This window comes from Suricata suricatta, chromosome 9 (genome assembly GCF_006229205.1).
Source record: "Suricata suricatta isolate VVHF042 chromosome 9, meerkat_22Aug2017_6uvM2_HiC, whole genome shotgun sequence".
Taxonomy (NCBI): Eukaryota; Metazoa; Chordata; class Mammalia; order Carnivora; family Herpestidae; genus Suricata; species Suricata suricatta.
The window spans coordinates 102,532,770-102,560,721 of record NC_043708.1 but is presented as its reverse complement, the minus strand read 5'-3'; the positions used below and the strand labels follow the sequence as shown (position 1 = coordinate 102,560,721).

The 27,952-nt window shown below is 35.8% G+C and overlaps 1 protein-coding gene across 2 annotated transcripts in view; it reads left to right on the top strand.

Moving 5' to 3' along the window:
- The window catches only part of CLPX (caseinolytic mitochondrial matrix peptidase chaperone subunit), a 39,681-nt gene extending 16,459 nt beyond the window's left edge, over positions 1 to 23,222 (top strand). Inside the window, exons 4-14 of one of the 2 annotated variants that reach the window (XM_029950833.1) lie at positions 1,951 to 2,105; positions 4,685 to 4,844; positions 6,260 to 6,301; positions 10,574 to 10,750; positions 11,117 to 11,281; positions 12,072 to 12,160; positions 13,083 to 13,247; positions 16,783 to 17,082; positions 18,687 to 18,779; positions 20,091 to 20,197; positions 21,492 to 23,222. In XM_029950833.1, coding sequence (XP_029806693.1) covers positions 1,951 to 2,105; positions 4,685 to 4,844; positions 6,260 to 6,301; positions 10,574 to 10,750; positions 11,117 to 11,281; positions 12,072 to 12,160; positions 13,083 to 13,247; positions 16,783 to 17,082; positions 18,687 to 18,779; positions 20,091 to 20,197; positions 21,492 to 21,582 — 1,544 coding nt within the window. In that variant the 3' untranslated portion in view covers positions 21,583 to 23,222. The remainder of the gene's footprint in view (positions 1 to 1,950; positions 2,106 to 4,684; positions 4,845 to 6,259; positions 6,302 to 10,573; positions 10,751 to 11,116; positions 11,282 to 12,071; positions 12,161 to 13,082; positions 13,248 to 16,782; positions 17,083 to 18,686; positions 18,780 to 20,090; positions 20,198 to 21,491) is intronic. The other variant, XM_029950834.1, reaches the window with a different exon arrangement.
- The last annotated feature ends 4,730 nt before the right edge of the window (positions 23,223 to 27,952 follow it).

Below are 27,952 nucleotides of genomic sequence, written 5' to 3'. Positions count from 1 at the left end.
CCTGTAGGCCATCTGGATGTCCTCTTTAGAGAAGTGTCTGTTTATGTCTTCTGCCCATTTCTTCATTGGGTTATTTGTTTTTTTGGATGTGGAGTTTGGTGAATTCCATTGACCATCTTTCCCATTGGTGGGGAATGGTGATAATGTATTGGGGCTTGTGTAAATCAAAGGTACTTGGAATAGCTTGGTCTTTTTCTTTAGGTAAGCACTTATAGGTGATTAATACATAGAAAACATGGATGACCTTTTTTCTAGTTTAAAATATGCTGCTAGATGGGGCGCCTGGGTGGCTCAGTCGGTTAAGCCTCTGACTTCGGCTCAGGTCAGATCTCACGTTCGTGGGTTCGAGCCCTGCATCAGGCTCTGCTGACAGCTAGCTCAGAGCCTGGAGCCTGCTTCCGGTTCTGTGTCTCCTTCTCTCTCTGCCCCTCCCCCTCTCATGCTCTGTCTCTCTCTGTATCAAAAATAAATTTAAAAAAAAACATAAAAAAATATGATACTAGAGTTTATCCAGATGTATTTTTAATTGGCCTTGTGTTTATGAATAGACACATAAGCATTACATTGATTGAATTAATAATTAGATTTATTTTTGAAATATGGAATTGTCTATTTTTTTAAATTTAGATTATTTTGTCAAGATTTAGCTTACCAGTACAGTTTTCCTTATAATCTATGAATAAGTAGTTCTAATATTCCCATAAGAGAGATTCTCATAGTTTTAAATATTCTTCTTTGCAGTTTTTCTAGTTAAATTATACAAAGGTTAACACAAAAATGTATTACCCAGACTCACCAACATATAACTAATTTCTGTATATCTTTAGTTCACTATCTTGGCAATCTGTGTGAGAGTCTCTTCTGTGCTGCTTTCCAGGGTACCTGGCTACCATGAGTAGGGGGCATATGTCCATATACCTGTATCCTAAGCTGTGCTTTAAAAGGAGAGAGGAAAAAAAAAGAAGTCTACTTTGGTTTAACTCAGGTTATTCTATAGCTGATGCATTGGAAATAAGACACCTTTTTTACCCTCAGTTTTAATTGTTCTTGTGCTGTTTTCAAAAGTTATATGATTGTAAGTCAATATGAGTGAGAATGTTATTTTGTTAGTTTCTTAGTCATTTTTAGTTCAAAGAAGTAAGAATTAGTGGAGTCCTTAAAGATGTAAATAAGGAAGGCATGATGAAACAGTATTATATGTTTACCAAATCATGGTTTTAAAAATGCTCATAGGTTTGAAAAGAACCTAAAGAATATACTTTTTTTCCCCTTTTTCTGTGGGATTGAAATTTATTAATTTTAATTTTAAAATAATTTTTATTTATTTATGAGAGAGAGTGCACAAAGGGGGTGGGGGCAGAGAGAGGGAGGGAGACAGAATCTGAAGCAGGCTCCAGGCTCTGAGCTGTCAGCACAGAGCCTGACGTGAGGCTTGAACTCATGAACTGTGAGATCATGACCTGAGCCGAAGGCAGACCCTTAGCTGACTGAGCCACTCAGGCAACCCAATTTCTCTTTTAACCTCTTTTATATTTGAAAATTTTCATAAGAAAATGTTGGAAAAATAGAATAATTTACTTGTGCTTTACTTTTTTTCACAGTTTTTTCATTTAAGTATATCAGTAAGATAAGTGATTAATATTTTTATAGTGGTTTTTAAAATTAAATTTAATGAATGGGAAGTTGAAGAAAGTCAGCCAATCTTTCCTCTTAATGAAGTATATCACAAAATGAAAGAACCTAGTGGAAATGAACAAAATGTGGTTTACTGAACTCATTTATCCATACCATCTATCTTAGATGTAAACTAACTAGGTTGTTGTGGCTAGTGGAGTGAACTGCAAATCTACTTTTTGTCAAGTACATAGTTTTTATTAACAGGGAGTCTTAAAGGTTAAATGTTATTTGAATTATTTATTTTTCTTTGCTGACCTTTCTTTCCTTTTACAGCATCCACCCGTTTTGTGAAGTGTGAAAAATGTCATCATTTTTTTGTTGTGCTATCTGAAGCAGATTCAAAGAAAAGCATAATTAAAGAACCTGAATCAGCAGCAGAAGCTGTAAAATTGGCATTCCAACAGAAACCACCTCCTCCCCCCAAGAAGGTATAGGTCTTAGCTCAGTACTATAAGCACTTTGTCTTGAAAACATTTCATTGCTCTCCTCTCCCAGTTTACATTGGGTCTTAATACTAATACCTAAACAAGTATTAAATTCTTAATAAAGACTTTATCTGGCTAAATTCTTATTGATATTTGGTACTTGGAATTTAGGTATGGAGTCCCATTGCTGTTTTCCCATGTCATGATTACTGCATTCAGTAGCAATGAAATATAGTTGGATGATTATTAAAATGGTATTCATACTAATCTAAAATGGTACCTAGGGGCGCCTAGATTGCTCAGTTAGTTAAGCGTCCAACTCTAGATCTTAGCTCAAGTCTTGATCCAGGGTCATGATTTCAAGCTCTGCATTGGACTCTGTGCTGGGCATGAAGCCTACTTAAATAAAAAAATAATATTCGTAAAATTGAGCAGCAATGGCTTTCTTTTTCTTAGTTTGGGCCCCTTAATAACACCGGCCTGTAATTTCTCCCCATACATTAGTCTATTTTATGGTAAAACAGGCTCAGTTTCATGATGGAAGCAAGTAATTTTTTCACAGTCAGAGTGTCAGGGCTGTCCTATATAGCGCTGTGGCTTTTGTGGTGTGTTCTCCTTCCAGGAGTCTCAGACAGACTGTGATCTGGCCATATGAAACATGGCAGACTATGTTACCATCTCCATTGGGTACTTGGTCTGTTCTTTCTGAGAACAGGGAGCACTGCCCTGGGGCTGTGTGCCCTCTGCTCTGCATGTCCCAAATGTGTGCACGCTTAGATTATTGCTCATCCCCTGCTTCAGGATAGCTTTCTTTTGCTGTGTTAAGACACCAGTGCATTTATCTCCATCGTGCTGTGGCCGATTTAATAATTCATGGATATTATTTATGAGGAATCAGGAAAAAATTTTTTTAAAGTTTATTTATTTTGAGAGAGAGAAAGAGAGGGAGGGGTAGAGCGAGGGAGAGAGAGAATCCCCAGCAGGCTCTGCACTGTCAGTGCAGAGCCCAGCACAGCGCTTGGGCGCTTGAACTCTTGAACCCCGAGATCATGACCTGAGCTGAAGCCGAGAGTCAGATGTTTAACTGACTGAACCACCCAGGAGCCCCAGAAATCAAGAAGATTTTAAAAAGCCATAATGGTCAACAACTAAAGAGTTTATCATATGAAAATAGTGTAATGGTTAGATATAGCTGTTAACTTTATTTACTAGTTTGTCTAGACTTTAGACATCAGAGTTAAAGTTGTAGAAAATGGGTAATTAGTTTCAGGAGTTAGTGAATATTAGCAGTTAATATTTCTTTTATTTTTTTAAGTTTATTTTTTGAGGGAAAGAGTAAGCAGGGGAGGGGCAAAGAGAGAGGGAGACTGAGGATCTGAAGTAGGCTTCATACTGAGAGCAGAGAGCCTGATGGAGGGCTTAAACTCAGGAGCACGACATCATGACCTGAGCAGAAGGTGGACACTTAACCAACTGAGCCAGCTAGACATTCTGTTTACTAAAAGCTGAAGGAATTTACTCCAGGTTCTATGCAATTAGCAATGTGCAAGTATCAAACAGAGCTTTAGTTTCTAAGAGTAAGGTTTTTTAGATTGCCATTTAGATACAGGAGTAGCTTTAATAAAGTTAATGTCTGAGAAAAGCCTAAATATTTGTTTGTGAATATTCAGACATACAGATGTTGGTAATGGCTTTGATTACATAATACCTATTTTTTAAGAGAGTAGTTTTGGGGTGCCTGGGTGGCTCAGTCGGTTAAGCGGTCATGATCTCACGGTTGTGGGTTCAAGCCCCGCATCAGGCTCTGTGCTGATAGCTCAGAGCCTGGAGCCTGCTTCAGAGTCTGTGTCTCCTCCTTTCTCTGCTCCTCCCCTGCTCACGCTCTCTCTGTCTCTCAAAAATAAATAAACACTGAAAAAAATTTTTACAAAGAGAGTAGTCTTATGTTTCTGAGGAATGTTATTCATGTGACTGAGAGAGGTATAGAAAGGATTTATTTTGGGGTATCTGAGTGGCTCAGTTGGTTAAGCATCTGGCTCTTGATTTCGGCTCAGGTCATGATCTCATGGGTTCATGGGATTGAGCCCCACCTCGGGCTCTGCACTGACAGTGTGGAACCTGCTTGGGAGTCTCTCTCTCCTTCTCTCTCTGCTCTTCCCCTGCTCACACACATTCTCTCTCTTTCAAAGTAAATAAATAAGAATAACGGATTTATTTTAAAGATTTACACTAATAATGATATCTTTAAACCCATGGTGGCATATGTAGGTATTCTAAGTGACTTTAATAATTTTAAAAATTAGGATTAATGGCATTGTTTATAGAACAGAAACCACCAGAGCAGTATATGAGTACAGTGGTACTTTGTTAAGCTAAAGAACAAATGAATTATGTTTCTGTCCACATAGGTTTGGGGCTTCTGAATCATTGCTACATAAGTACCATACCTTTGGCATTTTGTTTTTGATGCGTCTTTGTTCAAATTTAAAACTGTGAGCAAATATGCTCCGTGTATAATTTCTTAACGTGTGTGTTTTTTATAATAAGTCATAGTAAATTATTCATACCCAATCATTTTTCAGATTTATAACTACCTCGACAAGTATGTTGTTGGCCAGTCATTTGCTAAGAAGGTGCTTTCGGTTGCTGTGTACAATCATTATAAGAGAATATATAACAATATCCCCGCTACTCTGAGACAGCAAGCAGAGGTTGAGAAGCAGACATCATTAACGCCTAGAGGTTAGTGTTTTGATAACTGACCAAAATAGAGATTACATGCTTTAGAATCTTTAGTTTTTGGTTTAAAAACTCCTTGCTTTTGTCCTAAAATGCTTTTAGTATAGTACAGTATTTTTCAAAGTACAGGCCTCTTCCTATTAATGGATCATGAAATCATTTTGGTAGGTTGCCAACAGCATTTTTTAAGAAAAAGTTAATTGGTTTGAATAGTAAATACCAGGATACATTAACTTGTAGTTACATATTCTTTCATAAAACTTTTACTTTCTGTTATATGTGCATGGGTTCGGAGTCAGAGAGTGAAATGTATTTCTTACCAAGGGTCTTGGTAAGCAATGTTTGAAAGCCACTGGAGTAGAGATTGAGACATAATTTTTGAATTATAGACTTCACCGCAGCTGGTTCCCTGTGACCAGATTATGTGCCTCAGTCAGAGATGTATGAAGATAGATGCTAACTGTCACACAGTGTGTCCAGCATTCTTTTCCTGTTTAGGCCCCAGCTGCAGAGTGTAAGGTTAAGGGCAAATTTGTATAATTCCTATTAATGATAGATTCTAAGATACTGATACACTATATAATCTCAATTTACTGTAGACAGTAATGTGTTATATTAATAGAATGATATTATTTTTAAAACTATGAATAGAGTAAAATGTAAATTTTTTAAAGTTTTATTGTTTTTAATTGGCCAGGGAGCCCTGATTTCTTACTTAGGTCTACAGTCTACTGTTTTAGTTCTTTTTAAGTCATCATTTTACAGTTTGAGGAGTTCTATTAAATACTTACATTTAGAAAACTATAATATCTTTTTATTACTTTTGGTAGTTATAAATATATAACTTATTGACTCAGTGAAGATAACTTGTTCACTTGTTGAACTTACTGTAAATAAAATAGTTATATGGTAGTGTCTGTTACTTTATTTTTAGAAAGTATAAGTCATAATAACTAAGGAAAGACCTAGAATTTTCATTTTTATAAAGTCATGTAGCATTGTCTAGACATGATACAAAATGATTTTTTTCTGGTTCTTTCAGTCAGCAAATCAATAGTTAAGCCGTTCTAGGTACAGGAAAAACAAATGGTTATACAGTATTTATGGTATGAGAGGATTAAACTTTTGTTGAAGATTTTAATGATTACTTCTCTTTTCTTAAATATCAACTTAGTATTTGACAAATGTGGATGTTAGTAACGAGACAGCCATCATTAACATGTTTGGGTTTTTAATGTTTTTAATATAGACAGGATGTAACAGATAGATTTTTTTCATAATGTGAAAAACTATAAAACATTAATGAACACATTCTTTATGTATATTTGGAAGAAGGCAAGAAGGTAGATATCCCTTATTTGTTCCTCCAGACTAAACAAATATACATTTTCATGCTGTCATTTTATCCTCTTTCTTAGAGTTAGAAATAAGAAGACGGGAGGATGAGTACAGATTTACAAGTAAGTGACCTCTCCTCAGGTCCTCCTCTGTATTCATTCTTCCTTTTGAGATTGACCTCAGTGAAGGATGTCAGTAGTAGTAATGGTAGATATGTATTAGCTTATATGTTACCAAGAACGAGAGATTGTATATTATCTAAACATGTTTATCACACATAGTATATATAACTTTGGAACAGGTTTTCATATAGCTAATTTGTGTAGTTTATATATGTTGAGTTACTTCAGATATTTGATTTTTACAGTTTATTTATTTTTGAGACAGAGCACGAATGGGGGAGGGTCAGAGAGAGAGGGAGACACAGAATCTGAAAAAAGCTCCAGGCTCAGAGCTGTCAGCACAGAACCCGACGCAGGGCTTGAACCGACAAACCGAGAGATCGTGGCCTGTGCTGAAGTTGGATGCTTAACTGACTGAGCCACCCAGTTGCCCCCAGATATTTGATTTTTATCTTTTCTGTTGTGATATTTCTTAAAGTATAATGTAGAGAATAAAAAATATTACATATAGCTTTTCTCTATAAATATAGACCTATATGCATATTAACAGGAGTTGTATATTAAAATCTTTAGCTTGAGATTTTATATCTTTTTCCCTCCATACAAGTAGAGTTGGCCTGTTTATGTATGACAGAAATTTGGGGAGAGGCAGATCATCTTCCAGCTTCCCTTTGTCAGAAACCACACTTCTTTCTTTTTGGTGTTTATGAAACTTGGGAGAGCCTTGCAAATTATGAATAAGCCTGAGCTCAGTGTTTCCAGCCCTGGATTGTCCCTATAAGCATCAGATGGTCTCACGGAGGGTGTGGAAGGACCTGATATTCTAAGGATAGTGGCCATTCTGTAGTTTTGCACTCATTTGGGGGGGGGGAGGGGATGTGAATATGTAGTGCTCGGATGGTAGAGGTTCATAAAAAGAGAGGTAACTAACTGGCTCAGTTGGAAGAGCATGTGACTCTTGGTCTCAGGGTCATGAGTTCGAGCCCCATATTGGATGGAGAGATTGCTTAAGTAAATAAATTTTTTTTAAAAAATCCACGTTGCATTTTGTTTCAGTAATTAAAATAACAAAATACAACAAATAATGGATAAGCCACTGTGAACACATTTTACCTATAAGTTTGGTACTTTTATGCCTTTGAACCAAGGTATATTATGTTTCTTCTATTTGAAATGTGCTGTATATACTGGATAGACCATAAGAATATAACTAGTTTACCAACTCTGGCATGAGATCTAATGTATATTTTATATTTCTAAACCAAAAATGTAATCAAATATGCTGTCACCACTATATTCATAAATTTGGACAGATAACTACTAAAGCTAGTATGAATTAGTAAAGAAAAGCCTATGAAGAATATTTTGAAAGAAATATATGTGGTGATTTAATGAAATTTAAACGTTAACAAGTAACACTAAGAACTTAGGTAAAAGCAATTTGTAATTATATTGACTGACTTGGAAAGCACTATTTTGAAAGCTTACATAGAATTTATTTTCATGTAAAGTTTCCACTTGTCCTATGTGGAATTATAGATTCTACAGTTAGGGCATTAGACCTAAAATGCCATCATTGGAATCCCATCATTGGAATATGTTTTTCTTAAGTAGAACACCAGGTGAAACAGTGAGATTGCATTAAGGACTATGTTATACAAGTAACTTAAACACTAGGAAAATAGCAATACTGATAGCAAATTCTTTTATAACATTTATAAAACTCTGCCAGGTACAGTTCTAAGTGTTTTACATATTTTAACTGACTTAATCTTCCTAAAACCTATGAGATAGAAACTATTGTTTTCACCCCCATTTTACAGATAAGAAAACTGAAGTGCAGAAATTTTAAGGAATTTGTCCAGGCCATATGGCCGATGACCTCCATGCAACTAACCATACACTAGTCGCTCACTCATTGTAGAGAGCTGCTCATGCATTGAGAGATAGGCAGAAACAGACTAAATGAAAGAAAAGGACAGTTATTTCAAGTTTATTCTGGAGCGTAATTTCATGAAATGGAGTGACATACCTCATGTACTGTTTAAATTATTCCTCTCTTTTAAATTTAACTTTAATCATTGTGTAAGTTAAATACACTTACCCTGGAGTGCTTGGGTGAATTGATTTCAGCTCAGGTCATGATTTCACAGTTTCATGGCTTTGAGCCCCACATCGGGCTCTGCTCACCAACTGTGCAGAACCTGCTTGGGATTCTCTATCTTTCCCTCTCTCTCTCCCCCTCTCCCACTGTCCCTATCTCTCTCAAAATAAATAATTTTTTTTAAACTTAAAAAAAAAAACATTTATTCTTTGACTCTACTGTAGTTAATATGCATCTTGCAATTTTGTTCAAACTATTCACCTAAATAATTTTTACCCCATTGGGCCAGCCTACACTTGAGGGAAAGCCTCTTCCTATATTGTCATAATTCCTAACTAGATTTTTGCTGAAATAAAAAAAGAAATTTTCTTTTGATGGGGACAACTAGCTAACTAAACTCATGTAGGAGACAGCATTTTTTTCTTGATATGGATTATAATGAGGCACACCATTGTGAATTATTAACTAATAACCATCAGACATAGCACAATTTAAATTAAAATGTTTTTGAATGCCTATTTTTTAAAACTTTATTTTGAGAAAGATATAGAGAGCAAGCAGGGGAGGGCAGAGAGAGGAAGAAGAGGAAACAGAATCCCAAGCAAGCTCCATGCTGTTAGTGCACAGTCGGGTGCGGGACTTGAACCCAAGAACCATGAGGTCATGACTTAAACTGAAATCAAAAGTCAGATGCGTAACTGACTGAGCCACCCAGGCACTCCTTGAATGCCTATTTTTGATGATTAGAATAAGCATTTACTTTTTTTTAAATGTTATTTTTGAGAGAGAGGAGAGCGTGAGTCCGAGGATCTGAAGCGATCTGCCTGTGCTGACAGAGAGCCTAGGGAGGGGCTCAAACTCATATGAACTGTGAGATCATGATCTGAGGCAAGTTGGACGCTAAACCGACTGAGCCAGCCACCCAGGTGCCCCAGAATAACCATTTACTTTAAGTGTAACCCTAAGATAATTTGAAAGTGCCAGCCAGTTGGAATAGGACAGGACCTTAATAATACTTATGTCTGCTGGACATCTATGTATTGGTTTGATTAAAATAATAATGCATTGGAAAGTACTGATATTCTTAATCCATTTATTAGAAACAACCTAAAAACAAATCCAGAAAATATAAACAAGTAGGATATGAGCACAGATCCCTCAAATGCTGATAATGAGGAGCAATGTGGATATTTACGAATCTGGATAACTGAAAAGACTATTGAAATTCTTTCCTTCAGCCAAGAGAGTAAGAACAAAGTTGTTTTGTTTTTAGGCACCCAGTTGATAAACTAATAGTTCACCAGCAGTATCATTCCCATTTAGTTAGGCATTGTGTCTCTAATAAAGGGACAGGAAAGTTCCATTTTAGATCCTATAAAATCAAAATTCAGATAGAACCAGGGATAATGAGTCTTACTATAGTTGGTTTTTCTGGTAGACTCAGAGAATCATTTTTTAGATGTGGAAGAGACTGTAGAGGTCATATGTCTTGATATTTTCTTTAATAGGTAAGGAAGCAGGCCCAGTAAAGTTAAGTGACTTGCCATGGTCCTATAGCCACACAGTGATGGAAAAAGACAAGAACTCAGGTTCCCTATTTCTCTGTTTTAAGTCTTGGTTCTGTTACTGTGTGCACTGTGTTCAGTGTTTCTTGCTTTTTCTACAGTCCTTCATTTGTAACGAAAAAAATCTATATATATTTGTTGGTCTTTTAAAGTGCCTCCAAATGAATTGCATTTTATTCTTATACCTTCCAACCATGTGTTTGAAATTGATAGGACAGGTATTATTGCCTTTTTATAGGTTAGGAAACAGAAATACAAAGTTTATATGACTTGCCCAGAATCACTGAGCTATTTAGACACAATGGAAAGACCAAAGCTAAAGCTGCGTGGCTGCTAGCACTGTTCGCCTTCCCTTAAGTGAAAGGGATTTACATAAATAAGGAAGGTAAAAAGAATCCATTTATTTTACTTAAGGTTCCCTGAATAAATCATATGTTGTACATTTGTGACTAAATAATTTGAGGTTTTCTTCCTTTTAGGTAAGACATTTAGGTCATGTTAAGTTTTTTTAAATTTGTAATTGGGTTAGATTTAGGATTTTATTGGGCGTTTCTTCAAGTAAAATCAGGGGGAGCTCTAATAATTTCTTTGGCGTTCTTTCAGAATTGCTTCAGATTGCTGGAATCAGTCCACATGGTAATGCTTTAGGAGCATCAATGCAGCAACAGGTAAATCAACAAATACCTCAGGAAAAACGAGGAGGTGAAGTATTGGATTCTTCCCATGATGACATAAAACTTGAAAAGAGTAATATTTTGCTGCTTGGACCGACTGGGTCAGGTAAATAACTTCCTGAAAAAATTACTCATTAAAAACATAGACTATAAATGATTCTATAACCTGTCTTGTGATTGGGGGATTCTGGCTCTTGAGAAGAAATCTTAAGGCCAGTCTTAGGGGCACATCGTCAGTATTTGTGCATAGACTTCAAGCTGAATTTGAGGAATTGGCAGTGCCCTTTAGGCCAATCCCTAACATCTTACTAGAAATGATAAACATACCATTAAATCTGAACAATAGTATAGAAGAGATTTATAAGTAATTTTTTATTATATACTGTTTGGATTTAATACATTTTACATTCTTGTAGAGAAATTATGTATCAGCATATCTTTAGTAACTTTTACTTGCTATTTCTATTTGTAGGTAAAACTCTGCTGGCACAAACTCTAGCTAAATGCCTTGATGTCCCTTTTGCCATCTGTGACTGTACAACTTTGACTCAGGCCGGATATGTAGGTGAAGACATTGAATCTGTGATTGCCAAACTGCTCCAAGATGCCAATTATAATGTAGAAAAAGCACAGCAAGGTATGTTTTTAGTATAGTTTATCTATCCCCAGATGTGGACTATTGGGGAAGCATTAAGAGATACTGTAATTCTTGTTTTGAGTTAAGGAATAAAACTCTTTCATTGTATAAAGTTAGCTATGTTAAACATTTTCTAGCATATTGACTAAAGGCCACATAAGATGACTACTAGGGTGAAAACAGGCCAGATTACTATTCCAGTAGATCCTTAATGCCATCATTATTTTCCTGTTCTGAGTCCTCTCTAGGCTCCTCATCCTGGGGTGGGTTAGGAGAGGGGGCAAAGACAAGGGCAGGAGAGTGCAGGAGGAATCTAGAAACAGATTAGCCTTTTGACCTACAGGATATCCTAGATGCTGCATTCCTCCTTTCCCCATCTATCATCTCTCCTTATTTACATGAAGAGCTTGACAGCTTCTTGTCCAAATTCCTTTAAGACAAGAGTAAAGATGGGAAAGAGTAAAAAGTTTTACTACTACCAGTACTGCACATGCCTCCTGCTTCCACACTATATATTTATCTCAGCTTCCTAGAATAAAGAACCTGAAAACATTAGTGAGGTAGATGACTAATGTCAGAGAGAATTGTTATCTTACCTAGGTGATGCTCTATAAAATGAAGTATGAAATATTTACACAATGATGATTAGGAGATGTAGTAATGGTTTTTTTTTTTAATAAAATTAAGCTTTGTAAATATATTTGCTCTCTAGCTACTTAGTCTTTTGAAACTGAGGTTATCTTGTGTATATAAATTTCATGTTATAAATAGAATCCTTCTTAAATTATAGGAATTGTCTTTCTGGATGAAGTAGATAAGATTGGCAGTGTGCCAGGCATTCATCAGTTACGGGATGTAGGTGGAGAAGGCGTTCAGCAAGTAAGCAGTTGAATATTTTGTTCAAGCCCACTAAAAGGAAGGGAATACATCAACCTCCCAAATATTGTACGTTTGGTTTCACATTCAATTAGATTCTGTTTTGTTTATTTCTTCCACCCCTAACTCCACATACCATTTTAAAGTAGTTCAGAAAGCTGTTGGTTATTTTCAGTACCAAATTACCTTTCTTAGGAAATAAAAATTATTTTAAAGAGTAGAAAAAAATGAAATTTGATTTTTGTTGGTTTTATTCTTTAGAGGCCCAGTTAAACATTTCTAGAAGACTCTTGAGAGTTCTGGTTCTAACTAGATATAAATGAAGTATGTACATGTGTCTTATTCTTTTCACTTGACAGTAGGGTAAAATAGATAAAATAGTGTTTCATTCTTAATGATCTATTTGCAACTTGACTTTTTATTGGTAACTATGACATAAACTATAGAGGAAGGGAAATTGTTTTCCTTTTTATTTTGATCAAGACAGAGCGGTCACACTTATGAAATGTTTTTTCATAAAAGCATCCCAAAATATAGATAGCCTCAAAGTTTAATAGTAGGAGTAGAAATTAAATTTTCTGTGAAAGACAAATCAACTATTTTCAAATTTTGAATGTTCCCACCACAGTTGCCTACAGAGTCATAATTCCGTCTTTAGGTCAGAATTGTATCTTTACCATCAAAAGCAACCTTTTAAGTTGACTATTTCCTGAGTGTATCAGGAGTTTGTAACTATTCCAAATAAATTTATGAATTGTTAGTGTGATAGTGCATTAGATTTTTAAGTTAGTTGTAGAAATGTGGGAGTTTTCTTTAATTATGCTCATTGACCATAGCCACATATTATTTTCCCCTTTGAATCTCATCTGAAGTGCGACAAATAATACATTTATACAATGTTACAAATCATTTATTCTTTATTTAGGGGTTATTAAAACTACTAGAAGGCACAATAGTTAATGTTCCAGAAAAGAATTCCCGCAAGTTACGTGGCGAAACAGTACAAGTTGATACAACAAACATCCTGTTTGTTGCATCTGGTGCTTTCAATGGCTTAGACAGAATCATCAGCAGGAGGAAGAATGAAAAGGTAAGTTTTTCTGAAGGGTTACTGGATGGAGCACAGCTTCTTCATATCTGCAAGGTACATGCCTAGTACCTATTTGTTGATTGATTACAATATACAATAAAATGTAATGTCAACATAGTGTCAAGACGCCCAAAACACACCAGTATTTTCCATGTTTTTGTGTTTTACATAATCAGTAAGCACAAATGATTTCTTTTATATAACCTAATATTCTACCTAAATGAATATATCATAGATCAGCTGTGCTACGTGGCTTGCGCTAAGTCTCCTTGGCTTTGCACCCACTAGTTTAAGTAGTAGTTTAGTAGCAGTAAAAAAAAAATGATGCTGCTAATGGGATGGTTGCCTGTGGAAGTTTTTTGGACAGCTTAGATTAAAAAATCTCATGTACAGGTACTTACTAACTGAACCAGGTAATGCTGTTATTCCTCAGTATCCGGCCTTATTCAGCCTGGATAAGGTTAGATGTTAATTTTTTATGTTAATTTGTTTTTGCTTTTGAAATTCTGCATAAATTAGCCTCACAAATTAGAAAGAAGAAATTATTTCTTTGTGTGTACATGAGAGAGAAAGAAGGAGAGAAATAACTTTATATTCAAAATTCTGGGGATGCCTGTCTGGCTCAGTCCCTAGAGCATGAGAGTCTTGATCTTGGGGTCGTGAGTTTGTGCTCCATCTTGGGTGTAGAGTTTTTTGTTTTTTTTTAAGAAAACAAAGACTATGTTCTGACACTTAATTATAATTAGTGATTCCAAAAAGATTTTGAAGTTAGGAACATGTAGAAAAGAACATTTTAAAGTAATGTCCAAAAAGAGCTCAGAAACATGTATAAGGAAGGTTTAGGTCATAGGTCATTTGAACTTCTTAACGAAAAGTAGGGAGACATCCTGGGCTCTAGTTCTTATTACCTGAAACAGGAAGTGTATGAGGTTTTCAGGAGAGACTGAGATTTAAAAAACGAATTTGTCAGGGTACCTGAGTGGCTCACTCAGTTGAATGTCCAATTCTTGATCTCAGCTCAGGTGTTGAGCTCTGGGTTGTGGGGAGAAAAAAAAGTTTGTCACATAGATCTTTATGAAAAAGAAAGAGATGTAAGACAGTTGTCAGTAGTGATTTTTTTAGAGGATTAAACACATCCATGTGGCTATTGTTGACAGCCAGGGGTACAGTGTTAAATAATGCACCTATATTCCAACATATCAGACTGCTTGCATTCCTAACTTTTATTCCTCTTGCCTTTGTTCATGCCCTCCCCTACCTCAATCCAGTTGGCAAATATATGTTCATCTTTTAAGACTCAGTCTGTTAACTGATTGGGCAGTTCCTCTGTGAAGGCCTTTTTGATCACCTTCTACCCTCCTCCCCACTCCCCTCTCCTCCTTTCACTGCTACAGTTTCCTGTACAGTTGTCCTTCATGGCACTTGTGATACTTTAATGCCTTCATATGTTCTCACATATGTTTAGGATAATGGCTGTCTTCAGGTTTGTATTTCCAGTGTTTTATAATGCTTTATAAATGCTTATATATATGTATTACATAAAATAAATGTGTGTATTTGTATTTATATATATATATAATACTTATATAAATTATATATATATAATATTGAATGTAAGGTATTTTTCTTTCTAATATACTAACTATCCTTGTAGAGAGTCAGAGGAATTCATTTTTTTTTAAGTTTATTTTTTTATTTTGAGAGAACGAGTGACTGAGGGAGGGGCAGAAAGAGGGAATGAGAGAGAATCCCTAGCAGTCTCCTCACTGCCAGCACAGCCCAATGCCAGGTCTTGAACTCGAACTGTGAAATCATGACCTGAGCTGAAACCAAGAGTCAGATGCGTAACCAACTGAGACACCCAAGAGCCCCAAGGAATGGATTTTTAACTTAGGCTATTTTCTCACATACCATGTGCTTTTCTTATACTTTTGACAAAAGCTGTATGAAATACCAAAATGTCAAAACATTCTGACAATTGCCTGGAGTATAGTTCTTTTATATTGACTGAAGCAGGATCCACCGTAAATACCCAGCATTCTTTTTTTTTTTTAAACAGGTGTTTTTTGTTTTTAGATTTTAAAATTAATAATGCCCCACTACTTTCTGCATTAACAACTTAACCTGGCATACAAGATAGTCTGTTGTTTTGTTTTTTACTGTTTTTTTGTGTTTTGGTTTTTGTTTTGTTTCTTTTTTTTTTTTTTTTTTTTTTTTTTTAGAGACAGAGAGAGACAGCATGAGCAGGGGAGGGTCAGAGAGAGAGGGAGACACAGAATCCGAAGAACAGCTCCAGGCTCTGAGCTAGCTGTCAGCACAGAGCCCAACGTGGGGCTTGAATCCATGAACCACGAGATCATGACCTGAGCCGAAGTCAGATGCTTAACCGACGGAGCCACCCAGGAGCCCCTAGATTTTTTTTTTTTTTAAGTAATCTCCATGGTCAGTGTGGAGTTTGAACTCACAACCTGAGATCAAATCACATTCTCCACCAACTGAGCCAGGCAGGTACCTCAATACCCAGCTCCTTGCAGCAAAGTAATACTCTTGTTTGATGTTATTCTTATATATATATTTTTAAAAAATCAGAGTTAATTCTCATAGGTTGATGTATACTGCAACCTCAAATTATGATTTTAATAGAATGCTTAGCAGTGACTTAAGACACTTGTGTGTAATTTCCTCATAAGGCTGCTTGTTCCTTAGGCACTACTACTATTTATAATATTACAAAATTAATTTTGGTTACAAAGTAATTACTGTCTTCCATTTTTATAGTTCTTACACATTTTATTTATTATTTTTTAATTTTTAATTTTATTAGGGTTTTTTTACATTTATTCATTTTTGAGAGAGAGAGAAACAGAGCATGAGCAGGAGAGGGGCAGAGAGAGAAGGAGACACAGAATCTGAATCAGGCTCCAGGCTCTGAGCTGCTAGCAGACAGCCCAATGCACGGCTCGAACTCATGAACCATGAGATCATGACCTGAGCCAAAGTTGGATGCTTAACCAACTAAACCACCCAGGTGCCTCTTAATTTTTTATTTTTCAGAGGGAAAGGAAGAGAAAACTTTAAGCAGGCTCCATGACCCTGGGGTCATGACCTGAGTGGAAATCAAGAGTTGGATGCTCAACCAACTGAGCTCCCCAGGCACCCCTAGTTCTTACACATTTTAGAAACCATAGTAGTCTAGAGGTCTCATTTTTCTGAGTTTCAGGGGACCTCGCTTCATAATTTTTACCTGTCTACTTTTATTACAATTCATTCTTTGAGAGTTGGTTATTAAATGGTGGTTTAGTTCTCAGTTCTGAAGACAGATAGGCCGGAGTTCAAATCCTGTCTTTACCACTTACAGCAAAGAGAGAGAGCTTGATCAAGGCACTTAACCCCTCTAAGCTCATTTTCTTCACTTGTAAAATGTGAATGATAATAGAACTTTCTTTTATTGCAGAGGTCATGTGAGATATATATGCAGAGTGCTTGGTACAGTGCAACTTCATTCTATTTATAATACCTGTTTTTTTATTGGCAGTATCTTGGATTTGGAACACCATCTAATTTGGGAAAAGGCAGAAGGGCTGCAGCTGCTGCAGACCTTGCCAATCGAAGTGGAGAATCAAATACTCACCAAGACATTGAAGAAAAAGATCGATTATTACGTCACGTTGAAGCCAGAGATCTCATTGAATTTGGCATGATTCCTGAGTTTGTGGGACGGCTGCCTGTGGTCGTTCCTTTGCATAGCTTAGATGAGAAAACACTTGTACAAATACTAACTGAGCCACGTAATGCTGTTATTCCTCAGTACCAGGCCTTATTCAGCATGGATAAGGTTAGATTTTTTTTTTCAGACTTAAGTTAATTTATGGCTTTTTGCTATGAAACTGAATAAATTAGCTTAACAAAAAGCAAAAGCATTCCTCCTCATCCAGAATACCAGCCTATACCTCACTAAATATGGATCTAAGTATCAGGGAAGGCACAGTGTGTTATATTAGATATTTAGGAGTTGGCTTTATTTTTTTCTTAATTAAAATCATTATTGAACCTTAAAGCCCAAGGGTGTATATATATATATATATATATATATAGAGAGAGAGAGAGAGAGAGAGAGAGAGAGAGAGAGAGAGAGAGAATTTATGCCCGCAGCCTACCCCCAGCCCCTCAAGCCAGACACACAGGATTGTCCTTTCAGACTTAAAATTCTAAAAGCTTTTGTTACAACATACTATGCATACTTTTAGATACTTTTGTCTGAAGTTCTATCACTTCCCACATCTACTTCTCTGTAGCCAGACATCTGATCTCATATCCCCACACATCTAATCACATAGCTTATGTCTTGGGTTTTATGAACTTAGTGTCTTTAAATATCAGTTTCTTTCTCTTCATTCCACTGTCACCACCTCATGTCAAGCTCCTTTATCATTCTTTATGTTGACGCGTGCATTTGGCTCCTAATTGGCCTCCTTGTCTCAAGTCTGTTTCTGACCACCACCACCAAAATACCATTATCTTCCCTTTTTTGCTTCCAGAATGGATCCTTTTTATATTATTGAACACAGTGCCCAGCAAATAGATACTAAATTCTTATTACATATCTAGTGAATGAATAAATACAAAGCTAGTTATTCTACTCCTCTCCTTAAATCCCTCAGTGGTCCCCTTGCTCGTTTAATGCTCCCACACTGGTGCTCCCTTCATACCATGTGCATACGCCATGCTGTACATGCTAGTTTGCTTATTCATCACCATCCAGTAGAGTTAAGTTCCTGGATGGCAAAAATGGTAATTCATCATTCAGTCTCTAAGACGTAAACCTGTAGGAGTCCAATAAATGTTGAATAAAATCCTAGGAAGTCCATGTTAATCTAGAAAATGTCTTCAAAGACTAATGACAAACTTTTGATTCAGAATACTATTGCCTTCTCATAGGTTAATCGATAGAAACAAGTGCTTGAAGGTGATGTTCTAAAGCACCATGAGAGAGAATTACCTGGCTTAAATTTTACATTTTCTGGAAGCAAAAATTAGTAACTGAAATTTGTTTAATACCAAGGTTTTGTGAAGTCTGATGTTCCAAAAGTATTTTCATGTTTTTTGGTTATGTTAATAAATTTAGTATCAATAATTTGAACTCTGTGGTAATTTAGAGACTTGTCTAAAGTTTTGCCTTTGTGTTATAGGATGACTAATGCTCTATAAAATGAATGATAGAGTGTTTTCTAAGAAGAAAGTGATGGTCAAAAAATGCTTTAGTCTGAAAGTGGATAGGGTCAGTCTTTATCTGTACGGTTAAGGCACTGGTCCCTTTTTATTCTTCAAAGACTAGGAATAATGGTAGGTAGTAACAGTTAATAGATCAAATGCTATATGGTTATCTTAGAAAATTATCAAGTATTATCTAAATTCTCATTTCTTTTTATGTGTTTGTAGTGTGAACTGAATGTTACTGAGGATGCTTTGAAAGCTATTGCCAGATTGGCACTGGAACGAAAAACAGGAGCACGAGGTCTTAGGTCCATAATGGTAAGTTGGCATTATTATACAAAACTACATTATTTCTTGGTCTGAGTTTTGCACATATTAAGCCTCCATGTTATTTCTTTGGAAGTATTTCCAGAGAATTAGCCTGATATTGTTTCTTATGTTTTTTTGGAGAGGGAGGGGTCTCAGTAGAACTTTAAAGTATTTGCAACAAAGGACACACACATAATAACATTAATGAAATAGAAAAAAATCTGGGAAGGAGAATTTAGAAAATTTTACTTGGGCCTTTTGATTAGTTCCCCAGAGTACCTTCTCAGATCCCTTGAAATTGTCATTCTTTTCTGTTTGTTTGTTTATTTGTTTGTTTGAAATTAAATGGCATATATCATGACATTTTGCCCCTAAATTCTTTGATATGATATGAACTCACTTTTTAATTTTGTTACAAATTCTAGTGACCCAGCCTATTTTCTGCCATCACCCACTTTATTCTTCAATGGATTTCACTGCTAATTATTACTTCTCTCATCTCAATAGGACTTTTTGATTGGAACTACACATTTATCACAGACAGTTTGAGATAATACTCTCTAATGAAGGCCTGGACTTCAGGTGTTACTGATTAAGGACAGATTTATAAACATGCAAAATAGAAGAGGAGGTGATATAGTTAACATTTTAAAAGGAATTTTATGGGGGCAACTGCGGGGATTAGTCTATTAAGCGTCTGATTTCAGCTCAGGTCAGCATCTCATGGTTTGTGGGTTTGAGCCCTGCATCGGGCTCTGCACTGACAATGCAGAGCCTGCTTGGGATTCCCTCTCTCTGCTCCTGCATGCTTGCGCTCGCTCGTTCGCTCTCTCTCCCTCTCTCTCAAAAAAAAAAGAAAAGAAACTTCATGTACTTTTTCTTAAGATCTATATTTTCCTTAAGATCTACTGCAGCCTTTGAAACAAGTGCTTATTTGAAGGCATAGTTCAAAATTTAGGAGTTTGGTAGAGGTGGTTTAGGATTAAATCATTTTCAAAGTAAGGATTACCAGCTGACCTCTTTGGTAACAGAATATGCCAAGAATGCTGAGGAACATCTGAATGTGCATGGTGACCTAAGTAGGCAGAGCTACAGATAAATAGCTTTCTTTCCCTTATAGAATGAATTCTCTCTGAATTTAGTTAGCAGCTGCTTTAATATGAAGAATATGAAAGCTTTTTACATTGATATTTTTTTCGACATCAGTTACTGGTAGGGATTCAGTAATATTTGTTGAGTTGATGAATTCTATTGAACTATGGAATACAAGTATTTTCTGTGTAACCTCAGTTTTCCATTTATCACTTTTTATCTCTTTAGGAAAAGCTGTTACTAGAACCAATGTTCGAAGTTCCTAATTCTGATATTGTATGTGTGGAGGTTGACAAAGAAGTAGTAGAAGGGAAAAAGGAACCAGGATATATCCGGTAAACTGTGTTGTCAAGCTAGATTAAATCTAAACATTAAAATCAGCTCTTTATTGCTAGGGTCTATTGGTCTGTCCCAAAAATTGTATAACATACTTATATTCATAAGGGAAGCAATCATCTCAAATTTTCTATAGAAAAAGGGTTTTATTTTGGTTTATAAAATTATAGTATTTTATGAGTCTAAAAATTGACCTTCAAAATTAACCTGCACTTTTTTCCTCAAAGGAAGTATTTAAAAGAGACATAAAAGTCATCCAAATGAAGAGGTTTCAATGAACTTTGCTGCTAATTATGTCATTTATGAGTGACCACTTTCATGTCTTTCACACATTTTTCTGTTGCATCCTGTCAGTTGACAAATCGGACACATTTTTCACTGCTTCATTTATTTACCCCAGGGGTCAGCAGGGTTTCTGTGGAGGCTAGATGAGTACCGTAGGGCATACAGTCTGTGTTGCAGCTACTCATCACTGCCTTCATGGCATAATTGAGAATGAATGGGCATGGCTGTTTTCCATTACATCTTTATTTACAAAATCAGTTGATGAGCTTTATTTAGCCTGCAGGCTGTAGTTTATTGACCTGATCTGTTCAATAAATATTTCTTCTACAGTGCTTGACAGTAATGTTACATGCCAAAAATTAGATCTCTGTTTTAACTAAATCACAAGATACGTTATATTTTATGTTTGCTTATCTTCTAAGATAACTTAGGCAGTTGATTGTTATTCAGATACATATAGTCTTTAGTTAATTAATAACAAGATATAAAGAAATTGTGATGGTTTGATCATAATTTTAAATTGAGGCATGTCAGCTTTGGTCAGGCTGTAGACTTCTTTGCTGTAGATACATACTAAATGTCAAGCATTTGAGTTGAAATAATAGATTCTACTTTTTTGCTGGAAAAATGGATTTTTTAAGATTTCACAGTTGAAGGCTTGTCAATTTATTTCAGGAATAAATTTGTTAGGGAAAATATTGGGATAATGACTTGCAGCTCTTGGCTATGCAGTCTAAATGTTTCCTGTATCTCACCACTAAGCAATCTGAATATTAAAAGTGCTCTTAATATTTTCCTTTTATTGCGTATTTTTTCTAGCTAGGTAGATTATTACTTTGAGTCTAGAAATCATGTTTGTTTAAGTCCTACTTTAAATGTATTAATTCTTATTAAATTTTATTTAAAATTTTAAATAAAAATGTTTAATAAAAATTATTTTAAATTTTTATTAAAAAATTTTAAAACCCCTAATTTTTATTTTAAAAAACCATGATGACTTTATTACAGGGCTCCAACAAAAGAATCCTCTGAAGAAGAATATGACTCTGGAGTCGAAGAAGAAGGATGGCCTCGCCAAGCAGATGCAGCAAACAGCTAAGCTGTCACACTTCCGTCCTGTGTATAGAACTTTTCCTCCTTTTGTTTAGGATCGTAACTGTCTCTACAGTCTGACATTAAAAGCATTGGATCTATCCTGGATATCATACATGGTCAGAAGCCTTTAGGATAAAAATGAGATCATGTATATTATGTAACATCACATTGATTTAATACAAAGGACATTGTGTGGACTTTAATGATACAATGTTCAGAGATAAAATGTACATTATTTTGGTTCAGTTTTTTAAAAATATGCTTTAACAAAATTCTTAGGAGTTCCTTTAAGCAATTCAGGTGTTGCAATAACTGTGGATTTTACAATAATGTTACTCTACAAATGGGAAAATAAATTCTTTAAAACTGAAGATCGGGATACCATTTTTTAGTTTATCCTTTTTCTACCTATATCTGTTTCCTGAAAATCTTGGAATTTTATTCATCTTAAAATTGGGACAGGTAGTTTCCAAGTAGTTAAAAATTTCATGGAAAAAGTATCCTAAAGAATCATATTTTGCTGATTTGTTTAGCTGTGTTCTTGATCTTATCTGCTAATGCATGATACCAGCTTTCCAATTGGAACTAGAAAAAGGGCCATTCCCTTGCTGACTTGTCTGATTTATTTGCCATCTTTGATCTGTTTTAGTACTATGAATGTGCAGATAGAATTAAAGTCTGCCTTAAATCTTCAGGAAAAGACCATCTAATTCTAAAAGTAGCATGCAGCATCAGTCCTAGTAACAGCCATGTGCTAAATAAAATACCCTGATATTGTGCACTTACCAAAGTACTCAGCTAGTTTTGTTTTGTTTTGCTCTTTGATCCTGGATATCTGTCTAATTCCTTGTCTTCATAGAACATAAAATCGATGCTTTGCTATCAGCAGAAATGAATGTGTTCACACTAAAATATGTTATTAACTTTCATTATATAACAAAACTAAATGGGAAATTTGGAGGGGCTTAACAATGAAAGTTACTTCATTTGGTTTTATAAATATTAAAATATTTGGGTATCTTTTAAGCTTAATGATGATATAAGTTTCTATACTATTCATTCAGTTCAACCTCATTTGAAATTGTTTAAATCAGAGGACATTTAAATATTTGTTTTCGTTATTTGGTTTATAGACACTTAAGTTTTACTCTTACCCCCTTTTTCTTATGAAAAAGCGATTAGCAAATTCTAAATCCTATTGATGAAAAGTTGGGTTTTCTGCGATGTAATAAGAGATGTGAGATATTTATTTATGGCTGGGTAGGACCAGAAATGCACTTTTGGAGAGTGTTTAAGCCTGTGTGTTGTAATATGGAACAGAAACAGGTATCCTTCTTAGTCTCTCTAGCAGTGGTTAAAGTTTTTCTCAGGAAGTCTTTCATATTGTAACTGTTCACTATCTTTTTCTTATAGCATCATCATTTTCCTTTTTGTAGAGTGAAAATTGGAGTAGCTACTAAATATATTAAGGGTAATCCTCCAGAAATGGACTGGGAGACATTTTAGTCACAACAGCTTACATTTGTTTTTGGAAGTTGTTAACAAAGCATAATCGATGTTTTTAAAATCAAACTGAGTATAACTACGATTTGTACTTGAAACTTATGTTTTGACATTTGAATAAAACAAAAGTACTAAATGAAAGCAAGTGTTGTGGTATTTCCATATGTAGTACATTTTTATTATTTTTTTTATTGTTTATTTATTTTGAAAGAGAGTGAGCGGACACAAGCAGGGGAGGGGCTGAAAGGGAGGGAGAGAGAGAATGAATCCCAAGTGGCCATGCTTTCACTGCAGAGCCCAATGTGGGGCTCTAACTCCCTAACCATGAGGTCATGACTGATCCAAAATAAAAAATCAGACACTTAACCAAATGAGCCACCCAGGTGCCCTGTAGTGCCATTTTTAAAAGAACACAGATATGAGCTGCTTTATTATAGTAATTGGTTATCATTGGCACTTTTATATCCCTCTAATAAATTTGATAAAGTTGTAGATTCCACAAAGTCTGTTACTAAAGTTTACATTAAATGCATTTATTGAAAATCCTCACTTGAATGTCCTAAATGGGCCCAACATTAGACTAGACCAAGTTTTTCAAAATTACTACTCTACTAGGGGATGCAAACACAAAACATCAGGGCATCACAATAGAAGTGCGGTAGGTCCGGGTGTGGTGACACAGAAGGTGGTGGTGGCCCAGATGGATCTGGACGATCAAGTAGGAATTTGCCAGGAAGAATGAAAATTAAATCAAAATCTCAACAAATGTGAAACAACTAGGGAGCTTTATGAGTTGAGAAATCCCAAGCTTATTTTTCAATGTCTTTTCATGTATACCATTAGGTTCCACTAGGGTGTTAACTATTATAATCAGCACGAACCATAATGTCTCAGATATTTGGTGTTCTGTCCACTTTAAAACAATAGAACATAGGGGCACCTGGGTAGCTCAGTCAGTTAAGTGGCCGGCTTCGGCTCAGGTCATGATCTCAAGGTTCGTGGGTTCGAGTCCCACGTCGGACTCTGTCCTGACAGCTAGCTCAGAGCCTGGAGCCTGTGTTCAGATTCTGTGTCTCCCTCTCTCTCTGACTCTCCCCTGCTCACGCTCTCTCTCTCTCTCAAAAATAAATAAAAACAGTAAAAAAACAAAACAAAACAATAGAATATCTTGTATGCCAGGTTAAGTTGTTATTTAATGCGGAAAGTAGTGGTGCATTATTAGAAGAGTATTCATCAGGAGAGTTAGGCATCATTAGATGTGTTTTCATAGATTGTTGGGAAGGGAAGGCTCTGAGGAGAATGGAGGGAAACCGGACCAGAGGCATTCCTCCAGCACTTGCCCCTGTTTCCAACTTCATCACTTTGCTCCTGTTTTTCAGATCAGTTCTCATCATAACAAACAGAACTCCTCTGAATTCACACCCAGTCCACAGTAAACCAAAAGTTGGTCTTGCTGTTTCTAGTTCCCTTTCAGGCTTTGGTTCTGGGTGAGATGAGCAGCTTTTGGAAGGTTTTGCATAGAGAAATGACATAACCTGACTTAAATTTTAAAAGATCGCTCAGGTTGCAGTATAAATGAACAGACTATAGAGGAACAAGGATGAAATCAGACACACTTAGGCCTAGTTAGAGAAGATAATGGATTGGACTAAGGTGATAGCAGTGGAAATGGGAAAGCAAATGGGTAGGTGTTTGCAAATCTGTCTGATAAAAAGTAGTAATCCCATGTTCTTCAGTGGGGGAACTCAGTATTATAAAGATGTCTATTAACCGTATATTAACTTACAAATTTAATATTGCAATAAAATACCAAGAAATTTTAAAAATCAAGTGGATTCTAAAATTTATATGGAAAAATAAACAAGAATGATAAGCAAAATGATAATGTACACTCATATAGTGCTTACTCTGTGTCACTCTGTGTTCACTTCATGCAATAACTTAATGAGGTAGATGCTATTATCAACTGTTCTTATAAACTGAAGCCCAGAGTGGTTAAGTAGCTTTCCAAAAGTAACATAACTAGTAAGTAACAGCCAGGATCTAACCCCCGGTAGACTAGTTCTAGAACCTCTCCATTTAACTAAAGTGAAAGAATAATGAAGAGGGGTTGCTTCTTCTATTTATATACTTATTATATATTATATATACACACACATATATACACTATATAAATTATAAAGCTATATTATATATCTATGTATATACATATTATAAAGTTTTAAAAGCTTAAGTGTGTACCGATGCATTAATGAATGGACCAATGGAAAAGATAAACCAGAAATATATATGAGAATTTAGTATTTAAAAATAATGAAGCCAAATACATATGGGAATTTAGTATTGGAAAAGGTCATACTTCAAATTAGTGAGAAAAAGAATAATTGGTAAATGGTATTGACAACTGAGTATCTAGGAAATGTGTTATACCTTACCTAATAAATTTTAAGATAAAAATAGAAGCCTTTAGGGGCACCTGGGTGGCCCAGTTGGTTAAGCATCTGATTCTTGATCTCAGCTCAGGTCTTGGTCTCAGAGTCGTGGGTTCAAGCCCCACATTGCCACATTGGGCTCTGCACTAGGTGTGTAGCCCACTTAAAAAAAAATGGAAGCATTTAAATATTTTGTACAGTATCACAAAAAAGTATACAAGTAAAATATAGAACATTATAAAAAAATCTGAGAAATATTAGAGGTCTCTTAGAAGATGGGGTCAGGCATTGATTTGTTCCCATGGTATAAACCTGGACTCTTACCCAAGGGGTCATCCATTATTGCTTGGAAAAGTGGAGATCTAATCATTTGATACTGGAGCAATGAAATATCCAAAGGGGGTGGGGGTGGAGAACCTCAACCTAAGTTTCACTCCTTATACAAAAGTTAACTCGGGGTGTCTGGGTGGCTCAGTGGGTTGAGCATCTGACTCCTGATTGCAGCTCAGGTCATGATCCCAGGGTTGTGGGATCGAGCTTTGCCATCTACACTCAGTGTGGAGCCTGCTTAAGATTCTCTCTCTCTCTGCTCTTCTCAACTCACTTGCATGCTTGCTCGCTCGCTCACTCAAAAAATATATATAATATAAAAATTATAAAATTTATATATCATATATTTTATTAACTAAAAATGGATCACAGACTTAAATATAAACCTATGAAACTTTTAGAAAAAGTACATTTAGGATGTAGAACTAAGAGGGTTTTTTTTTAATTTTTTAATGTTTTTTATTTATTTTTGAGAGACAGAGAAAGACAGTGTAAGCAGGGGAGGGTCAGAAAGTGAGGGAGACACAGAATCTGAAGAAGGCTCCAGGCTCTGAGCTGTCAGCACAGAGCCAGATGCGGGGCTCAAACCCACCAGCCATGAGATCATGACCTGAGCCGAAGCCGGACGCTTAACTGACTGAGCCACTCAGGCACCCAATAAGAGTTCTTTATCTTACTCCAAAAGAATGACCCACAATAGGAAAAACTGGTAAGTTGAACTTCATTAAAATTAAGGATTTCTGTTCTATTTAAAAAACAAAACGAAAACCCTGTTAAGAGGATTAAAAGACAAGCTGTAAACTGGGGGAAAATATTTGTAAGACACATATCAAAGGACTTACTTGTATCTAGAATACATAATGAACTCTTAAATATCAACAGTAAGAAAAACAATCCAATTAGAAAATGGGCAAAAATTATGATCAGACATTTCAATGAAGAGGATATAGAGATGGCAAATAAGTGTATGAAAAGATGTCCAACACTAGCTATTAAGGAAGTGCAAATAAAATAAAAACTAACAAATGCTAATGAGAATGCAAAGAAACTGGATCTCCCATATTGCTGGTGGAACTGTAAAATGGTGCAGCAACTCTGGAAATAATTTGGCAATTTCTCTAAAAACTAAACATGCAACTAGGGCGACTGGATGGCTCAGTCAGTTAAGTGTCTGACTCTTGATTTCAGCTCAGGTCATTAATTCACTGTTCATGAGATCAAGCTCGGAGTTGGGCTCTGTGCTGACTGCACAGAACCTGCTTGGGATTTTCTCTCTCCTCTCTTGACCCCTGCCCTGGCTTACACACACACACTCTCTGTCTCAAAATAAATAACCATTTAAAACAGTAAAGAAAACTAAATATGCAACTGCCATATGACCCCACAGTTGCACTCCTGGGCATTTATCCCAAAGGTTTTTAGTTAGCATAAAAATCTGTATACAAATGTTTATAGCAGCTTTATTCATGGTAACCCCAAAATAGAAACAACCCAAATGTCCTTTAATAGGTGAATGGTTTTATTATTTTTTAATGTTTTATTTATTTTTGAGAGAGAGAGAGAGAGAGAGAGAGACAGCGTGTGCAGGGGAGGGTCAGAGAAAGAGGGAGACACAGAATCTGAAGCAGGCTCCAGGCTCTGAGCTGTCAGCACAGAGACCAACGCGAAGCTCAAATTCATGAAACGTGAGATCATGACCTGAGCCGAAGTTGGCCACTTAACTGACTGAGCCACCCAGGCACCCCTAGGTGAATGATTTTTAAAAGTGGTTTCATTTTAGGGGCACCTGGATGGCTCAGAGGAGCTTGTGACACTTGATCCCAAGTAATAGGGATTACTTAATTAAACACTTTATTATTCACACCTTTTTTTGTACCCTTTTATTAAAAAAGGAACATTATTGATTCAACACCCTGAATGAGTCTCCAGAAAATTATGCTGTGTGAAAGCAGAGAATTCCAAAAGGTTGCATAACGCATAATTCCATTTACATGACATTCTTTTTTCTTTTTAATTTTTTTTAATGTCTTTTATTTATTTTTGAGGGACAGAGAGAGACAGCGCGAGCAGGGGAGGGTCAGAGAGAGAGGGAGACACAGAATCTGAAGC